The following is a 9,438-nucleotide window of genomic DNA, read 5'->3' on the forward strand; positions in this document are numbered from 1 at the left end:
GGACCAGTCTTTAACGGTCCTCAACATAGTGCCTAAGCAGTAAAAGTCGAGCGTACCCGTAGCGGATCTCTAGTTTCGTAGCCAACAAGTATAAGTTTATTTTATTTTAAGAAGCAGTAAAACAACATTACTTCAGCCCATCCACCCACCCCGATCCTGCATTTATGTTAAAATAAAAAGAGAAAATCACGTGCATTTCATTTCCATATTTCATGTGGAGTTATTTCTAATCTAGTAATATCTCGTACTCGTTACTCAGGCTTCCAGGTATTGAAACAAACGGTGACTGACAGCGAGTTACCTCTCGAGTGCAAAGGGTTAATAACGCCATTGGTCGCAAATTCGTTCAAAAATTCAGTTTCCCGCGATTAATATCGAAAGTACCTCGTTAATCTTCGCGCTTCTTTTCGTTCTGCTCTCCACCTGTGCTATCGATCTCTCCTGTTCCTTGCTCGACATTCACCTATGCTTGCGTCAATTTTCCAGTCAACAACGATCTCGCGTGAAACGAGGCAAACGCAAAAGCTTAACCTCGTCCTGCAAAAACGAAACGATAGCAACGCGTTGTCCGGCGCACGTGGACCTTAAATCTTGGAAACTAAGAGGTCACAAGGGTGCAAGGGTTGTTAAATCGTTAATGGTTCGCGTTAATGAAAGACACCGCCTCCTAAAATTAGGAAACAATGGCGGGTTACCGTGAGCAACTACCACGAAGCTGCTTCCTCCTGCTTGAAAATGGTAATTTCGAAATTTCGATGAAACGAGATAGGATTTAAATGGTAATCAACGATGGGAAATATTTATTCCTGCAATGCAATGCAATCGGGAAAAACGCGACGACGAATGCGTTCGAGTTACTGAGTTTTAATTATACGGAATTATCACCGCGACCTCATTAACGATGAAAATTTCATGCAGTTCGGAGCACGGTTCGGTTATGTAAAAGTTTCATTCCGAAATGCAATTTCTCCGAGGAGAGCCGTGAAATTCGCTGTCAAACGCAGGCACTGCCGAATCCGTGTAATATTTCAAAATATAATTTCAACGATGGAATTACGAAACGATCGTAATTGTGTCGATCATTCGTTTTCTCTGGGAATTAAAGCTACGCGATTGAAAATTTTCAATGAAATTTCCGCGTGTAACGTTATCGTCTTAGTCCCTCGATATAACGATTTTCCCCCCGATATACGTGTAATCAATCTTTCAATGTCTGCCGTTATTCCATTTTTTAAGGTTTTACTGCTTTTTCGTTCACCGGTCATTTGACCGTGGTGGGCTCGGTGTTGAGCAGTTTCGGAGCTGCCAGTTACAGTTACCTTGATCGACGTTCGATCAGCCGATTTGTTCCATTGCAAATTGCCGTTTTACAAAACTGTGGAAAGGGGAATTAAAATCGGACGATCGGAATTGGACGATTGGAAAGGTTAAGCTCGAGATGCAGGGACGGCGGTGACACGGTTGTTTCGGCAGATTGAATTTGCTTTTAATAGGTGACCCGATTAGAGGAGCGGATAGGGACGTACGAAGATTCCGAACGGGTACACGAGGAGCGAGCTTCCGAGCTGGCGAACCTACTTGAAACTTTAAAACGTTTCGACGTGGATGTCGGCTCTGTCTGTCAACTCGCGGCGGAAGGTAAGTATTATCCGCCATTTTCAGATTCTACTGTGTAAGTCGAATGTATCCGCTGCGGCGCAGCTTTGAAGAACTTGACCGACCGGGGAAACTTATTCGAAGAAAGCATGAAGAATCTCAGGCATCTCGCCTGGACCGTGAAAGACAGAAAGGATGAACCGCAACTGGTTTTATTAAGGGAACAGAATTCCGTTTTGAGAGAAGTCGTGAAGAAACTTAAAAGGAAGGTAAGTACCTTTCATCCTCGTTTTAATGGGAAATCCACGCTATTGGTCGCGAGATCCGACATGGTCGCGCGATTATTATTCGAACGTGGAGGTAAAAGCTTGTAATTAAAGTGAAAAATATTTCCCAAACAACCTTCGCTCGCTGCTCGTGATTCGCGGGAATCGATATCGGATGAAAGTTACTTTAAATGTGGAAATAAATGAGTTTCGGACGATCGCGTATAACGAATTTAAAAGGAGAGTAATGAAGAAACGAAGATGGAATTGTAAACAGATAATGGATAAAATTCCATTCGTTATTCGTCATTGACGAAAGTTTCTCTTATAACAATCGAGACCGATGAAAATACAGTCAACCATGCTGTAACGCTGATTATTCGTCAACACTAAACCTATCATAACGCAAATGGCGATTTTCAAATTCTTTATTAAAAATTTCGCATTCAACGTTGTCGTTTTGTTCGATTGTTTGCGATTTTTCCTTTAATATGTTAATTTTTCCGTTCCTTTTTTTAATTTTCCATATTTCATTTGAATAGTCATGATAGGTTGTGTTGAATGTATCGAAATCGTGTTGAGCGAAATTTACAACGAATGCAAACTATGTTCTAGAAATCCCGCGTTACGTGAAAATCGCATTGAACTAAACTTGGAAATTAATGCAAAAAAATATTTTAAGTAGTTTAAGTAATTTAAAAAATTTATAACTTGAATTTAAAAAATTAAAAATATATTGTATTGCACGACTGCCGCCATGTTAGAATCTTGTTTTCCAAATACGAAATTATAATAATAATAATAAATAATAATAATTGTTGTTGTTGTTGTTGTTGTTGTTATTGTTATTATTCTATAATTATTATTATGGAATTATCTTATTACCAGTAGAGTATATGATACATATAAATGCCGTTTATTCTAGGTATCAACTTTATCGACAGCCATTAATTAATCTGCCATTTAGTTCGTACATATTAAAGTAGATGTCCCTGCAACCTCGCCAACTTGATGATGCAATAACGATCAAAATTTCCTTTTTATCTCGTTTCGCCAATGGGATGATGCAATAACGATGAAAATTTCCTCCTTTTCTCTTTTCGCCAACTGGATGATGCGATAGCGATAAAAATTTATTTTTTATTTCTTTTCGCCAAGCAAAATAATACATAGGAGATTTCGTCCATTTATGTCGACATAAGAGAATACAAAATACTTTACTCGATGAACATCACATGCACGGTAAAACAAAACCGTTTCAATGTTCCGTGAAAGTCAATTTAGACCGGCATAAAGGACGCGTTATGCGATTGCGTACGTACAACTTGTTTGAAATTTTATCGAATCACATTTTTGCGCGGGCTCTTTCTGCTGGAAACAATACCGCGGTTTTACTTTTGCCAGGCCGCTCCCATTATTTCATGCTTTTGTTCAAGCTTTAACACGCAGCATGTGAAAGCCGTGCGTTCGTTGTAAATTTAGAAAACAAATATTGAGGGAACGGCTTCAAATATGAAGCATAATCCACCCAGCGGCGAAACGCTTAATTAGATTACTCGCAATTAAACGTAAAAAATAAGCGAGTAAAAAGTTAAACTAAAAACGGATTTTATCTTTCCGTTTTTATTTTTTGCTTTTCTCACTTTTTTTGTAGGTAATTAAAATTAGCCATCTATATTGCTATGGAACCGTGATAAGTTACTTCAGAAACGAATGCACGAATTGTACGTAACGAAAACAAGAGACGTACGCGATACGAATAAAACGCAATAAAATATATATTTACGATATTCATATATTTCGCTAATGCGAATATTATTATACGAATATATGAATATTATTCGCGATGTTAGCGTGAATAGTACACGCTATAAAATTATGCTATCGAAATATTACGTCCATCCCTTTCTGCATTTCCATTACACGTGAAATCCCTTTTGACTATAAATTTTACGTCGACTCGATGCAAACACGCATTATCGTAAATAGACGAACCCACTCGAGAAAAACGTAATAACGTAACACTTTTAGAAAAATTGATATTCCGAACATGCTCGATAAAATTTACGGACAAATATCAGTTTTATCTACCTTTCTCGTTGGTGCAGCTTCTTCCATCGAATTTTCCAGAATTTCTCGTTCTTTCGATCGCCTTCTACGTCACAGCAGATACCTCGGTAAATAGTTCGAAGAAGAATCTCGTAACCACTTTTCATTATTCTTGTAATCATTCTCACTTTAATTTCACTCGCGTTTCAGTACTATACTTCTCGACATTTCCGTAAAAACTCGTTAAAAAGTTTCAGATACTCGAACAGACGCACAACGAAATCCCGAAAAGTGAGGACGAAAAACGACGCGCACACGTATTTCCTGAAAACGAAACAATTTCGCGAAACAATAATGGAAACTTATTAAATCGATCAACGTTCAACGAAAATACTGTTCTAGTGGAGAAAAATTCACTAAATCCGTCAATTCGAGAAAATAATTACCACAACGACACGAAGAATTGCAAGGAACACGATGTGACGCCTGTAATAATTGGCGGGAACAAGAATGAGAATAGCAATCAGAACGAGAATCGCAATAAGTTCGATATTGATAGTTCGATAATCGATATGCGCGGGAAAGTGATGTGCCTTGAATCCCATTCGAATGGCGTGGTTTACGAAGAATACGTATTCAAATTGGCGACTAATCGAGAGATAAAAATTAAATATCCCGTTTCGCTAAAAAATATCGAAACAATGGTTAAATTAGAGTTCGTAGATAGTGAAACGGATTATGAAAACACCCCTTCGGACAGGATGTTGATACTATTTAAAGATATATATGCAGTCGTGAACGTCAAACAAACCGGAATACCGTGTAGTACGCAAACGATGAAAATGAGAACTTCAAACAACTTCACGCAAACGACATTTACTGGAATAAATAAATTTTCTCGTTTAAACGCTGGCATCACGGTGAGTAAGGAAATTTCGAAATCTTTTACTTTAAACTACGAATTTAAAAATTTGATTATTTACTAAGAACAGAATATTACATTAGCTATTACAAAAAATTTTAAAACTTTCTAAATCTATAAGTATAAAAGGAATATTTATGTATATATTTTTATATATACATATATACTTATACATATCTTTTTAAAATGTAGATTTTCGGGTATATTGTTTTAATATTTAATAAAATAATCAACTTCGTTATAAATACTATTCATACCCGAAAATCATAAAAGTATTAACTGGAAAACTACAACACTGAACCTTTCATATACTTATGCTATATTTCGTACAATACAATTGAAAAAACGTATTTCGTCGAAACGACTGGTACAAAATGTAAACTTAATTCTTCGTCTAAATATAGATGCTCAATAGTGAGAAACGTGCGATAGAGAGAAGTCTCTGTAATTTGGAACGATCTGTTAACACTTTAAAACTCAACGCATTAAATCAAGCTGAAACTATGATCGGTAAGAATTCGCATTTATTTGAAACTAACGAGATATTAGATCATATCAAAGTATTGACTGGATAGCACTGTGCATAGCGACTCCCATTATTCGTTCAAGTGCATGAATTCCTAACATTACAATGATCTTTGTAACACGTAAGAGTATCGAACTAGGTTTGTCATCGTAATTGTAATAATACTTTTCCTATTTAATTGTACATAAAAAAATACCGCTAGGAATAATTGGTAAAGATGTCCACGAGTTTAGAAAAACGTTGATCGTTATTGTTGCTTATCGTTAAAAATGTTATGAGATGATTCTTATAGAATATCTATACACGCACAGATGTACATTACATACATACATACATACATATATAATAAATGTACATAATTGTATAGATTTAATTGTATTTAAAACCGTAATAATTATCACATTATTTTGAGTAAGAATTAAATATCTGTTTCCTTTCGACAGAAATAGAGGTGCATTCTACTACATTTTCGTACGTGAATAAACTTTCTTTTAGGGAATCTCAAACCATCTTTTATACATTGAAGTGCAATTTCGTTACATGTGTATAAATGGAAAAATTTATTCAAAATGTGAAATGTAATTCGTGGAAAAATACATATATGCATAAACCTTAAAAGGTAGTCCAGCTTCTCTTCTGATATACTTCCTCCGATTGAAATATATAGAATTTATACATAATTCGTATGCTATCGATTTAGCATTCCATATTCGAGTTATAATTACAAAAGGATTAAAAGATGAATTATTCTAAGTTTCTCATTAAGTAACAATGAAAATTTAATTTATAATATAAACTATCTCTTATAGTTACGTTTGCCTTTTTGGCAAATAAAATAAATAGTTGTAGCATGCACTATATTTCTTAATTATTCACCGTGCTGAATCTCAAATCTTAGAAAGACAATATTAGAAACAGCTTAGTTCCAATTTTTTTATGTAAAATACTTTTAAAAACACGATGAGTAAAAAGGTCCGGGAAAAGGCGATATTATGTTAAAACACGATAAAAGATTAGAGGAATGTCATTTTCATACCAATACGTATGATTCCACAACCCTATTCTTTCCCTTTCTCTTTCTTTCATCTTTATCTTTGATTATTTGCTAATATTCTATCTTTGTTATCAAAAAGATTCAAAATTGATTGCTAGATACTTATTTATACCTATGCTATTCTCCTCCCATTACTTATTTTTGAATACATGATAAATCGTTTCTAGAAATGGAAAAAGTTTTCTCCGGCAGCTCTGAATTTATCTTTTCTGTTTCTTATGTCTATTTGAGAATGTTCGATTATAGTCGATATGGTGAGCCTGGCACTAGGAATTTGTATTCCTAGTAATACTTTGAACAACGCGCTGTCCCCACCAGGCTTCAAGGTTAAATGGCTCAAAATCTAAAATAAACATAATTAATTCAAATTGATAAATAAAAGATGACATATATAATAAAACTTTCTTCACCTTTAAGTTGTGGATTTGGTTCTCGCTCTTGATAATATGTGACAGATGCTCCATTTCTGAAACTAGAAGAATTACTGTGTGGTTGATTGTGACACATATCTAATTCCCTTGATACTGTATTCCAGGCTGCAAAAATAAATATATAAAATTAATTTACAAATCACAAAGAGAAATAATGTATGATACTTACAATCATAAATATATTTAATTAAGTCAAAATGTTGAGCTACAGTTTCAGACTGATGTCGAGATGGGATCGAAGATGGTCTCTTCCCATTCATTGCCGTCATTTGTGATCTACCACTATGAAAAAGATATTTAATATAAAATTTGTTAAAATAAGATTCCAAACATGTACGTAATCAAAACACAAAAAACAATCACCATATTAACAGGCCAGACTCCTACTGAACTGGGTTACTGCGTTCAGTAGGTACATTCTATTTTAAGATTTAACGATTTTGTAGCAATTAAAACAAATACAACTACGAAATATAAAACTATGAATACGTCGGTATTCGAGGGAATTCACAAAATCTAATAAAACAATTTGAAACATCTGTGTAAAAAATTTGGATATAAAAATTAGAAGGAAAGCATTCATTCAAATCTACTGATATCTGTTATAATGTTATTTAGACTCTAAAATACTGCATTATAGACTGGAAGGAAATGGACGCCATTTCATTATATCGCAACTCAAAATATAACCTTTTATTTCATATAACATTTTATTCAATATCCATCGCATATACTACAATAGAGAAAATGTACATATGATATAAACAATTTTACAAGATGGAGGAAATAATTAGTAATATTAAAATAATTGATATTAATCTATCAATTCATAGCATAGAAGCGTCTATATTTGTCACAGAAGCCACGTATACATATATCTAAAATTGATTTGTCATACACCTTTCCAAGATCGTTTTCGTTGAAAAATTCTAATAAAACAAGACATCACGCATTATTACGGAAAAATTCAAATATGTAAATAATATACAAAAAGTTCGATGTATCAGAAAAGATGAAATAATTAATAACGGGAAGCCTACTTTCAAAGAGAAACGTCAGTGGAAAATGGCGGTTCATGCATGACAGTTATTGTAATAATTTTCGATTCCCGCCCGTTTCTCCCTCTATCTATTTAATGCAGCTACTTTTACAAGCCCCACAGCAATGAAATAACTGGCAATTTGCCAGAAATAAACATGAGGTTACAGAGATGAAGAATAATCGCACGCGCAACGAAGATTACAACGAAATGACGAAACGTAGAGACGCGGGAAGAAAGAAAGCCACTTTCATAATAAATACCTCATTTTCTTCAATCTATGGTGAACTTTAACGGCAGCAAAAATTCGTGCGGAGTGCAGTCTTATAATAAGGAATTCTTTAATCACTATCTAAAAACAAAAGTATAAATATTTCTGGGAAAATAAACAATCGAAAAGCTGTAACGAGAAAGAGCGTTTGTTTCTCGCAACAGCTGCAGGAAGCTTTCCCTGAAAACTGTCAACAATGATAGGTTCAGTGTCTACCTCGGATGGTAATGTAGAAAGTAAGGTCAGTGGCGACAATTCAGAGGGTACTAGCAATACGCTGTTGAAAAATTTCGTCACAAGGTGGCGAACGTGCGAGGATTCTAATACGCCATCTTCAATGGTGTTTTTTGAATCGTGAAACGTGGCATAATAATTTATAACATAAAACTTTGCATATAGTTCAAAAATTAGTATTTGTTTCAATACCTAGTGACTGTGATATATCAGATACGATCTTTTAGCTGTTATTATCTTACCGATAAATGTTGTTCAATTACGTTCTTAGTTTTAGTTTATCTAATCTTGTGATAGTGAAGGATACGATATCAACAACGTGATCGGCGACAAGATATAATATAAATCAACTCAAAGGTACTTAAAGATTATTTTTTTAAAGATTATTTATTTTATTATAACCATAGCTCATACAAAATTATGCATGAAACATATTAAGTCATTTAATTTTATATCATGTTATACATTTATGTAAATCATTAATCGACATAACCTATATCGATGTAATTAATAGGTTATTGTCCGAATGATATATTTAGCTTATATATGTTAGAGTCAAATCATGCTCAAATGTACTTATTATCCTATATCGTGTTAGGAAAAAGGTACGTAAGAATAAGAAATCATTTTGTTGATTAAATAATACGAAATACAACGTTCCCAAATTAATTATTAAATTATGAAAAACTCTATCAACCTTTGATATTTTCCAAATCGGTATTTCAATTTATACGATACCCAGTTTTATAAATTCTTCAATATGTTGTGCTCTGTATATATTGCAATGATCGTGCATTATACGTGGAAAAATCATCGCGCAAAGCTTCTTATTTAACACAAATTTCCATCGAGTGAAATTAAAATAGAAGCTAAAGAGAAAACGCAAGCAGGTTATCTCCCTGCGTACGCAACAAAACTCCTACAAAATTGCACGTTCCCGGGAAAATACGCTTTCGTGTTTCATTTATTACAACGATGCACTCAATGATAGACGTTCGCGATAGTAAGAATTGTTCAGTACGACTCACGCTCGTAGTTTTGTAGTCACGA

The 9,438-nt window shown here is 34.1% G+C and overlaps 2 protein-coding genes across 3 annotated transcripts; one reads left to right on the forward strand and one right to left on the reverse strand.

The window, feature by feature from the left end:
* Positions 1-1,493: 1,493 nt before the first annotated feature.
* On the forward strand, positions 1,494-4,897 carry LOC108549352 (uncharacterized protein DDB_G0283697; the record flags this gene model as incomplete). Its single annotated transcript, XM_017902704.1, has 3 exons — positions 1,494-1,638; positions 1,702-1,865; positions 4,163-4,897. Coding segments are annotated over 3 exons (1,044 nt in total), but the record flags the coding sequence as incomplete, so codon positions are not given.
* A 1,405-nt stretch (positions 4,898-6,302) lies between these two features.
* On the reverse strand, positions 6,303-8,329 carry LOC108549360 (protein FAM195A). 2 transcript variants are annotated; one of them, XM_017902713.1, is made up of 4 exons: positions 7,208-7,284; positions 7,014-7,126; positions 6,824-6,949; positions 6,303-6,756 (listed from the first exon to the last, which is right to left on the reverse strand). In XM_017902713.1, exons 2-4 carry the CDS (start codon positions 7,111-7,113, stop codon positions 6,680-6,682), a joined length of 303 nt encoding a protein of 100 aa, XP_017758202.1. In that variant the 5' UTR covers positions 7,114-7,126; positions 7,208-7,284; the 3' UTR covers positions 6,303-6,679. The 2 variants fall into 2 exon arrangements, with proteins under 2 accessions (XP_017758202.1, XP_017758201.1); XM_017902712.1 differs by lacking the exon at positions 7,208-7,284 and adding an exon at positions 8,147-8,329 and having other exon boundaries at positions 6,313-6,756.
* Between the last annotated feature and the right edge of the window lie 1,109 nt (positions 8,330-9,438).

The sequence above is a fragment of the Eufriesea mexicana genome, unplaced genomic scaffold, assembly GCF_001483705.2.
Source record: "Eufriesea mexicana isolate 0111107269 unplaced genomic scaffold, ASM148370v2 scaffold1902, whole genome shotgun sequence".
NCBI lineage: Eukaryota > Metazoa > Arthropoda > Insecta > Hymenoptera > Apidae > Eufriesea > Eufriesea mexicana.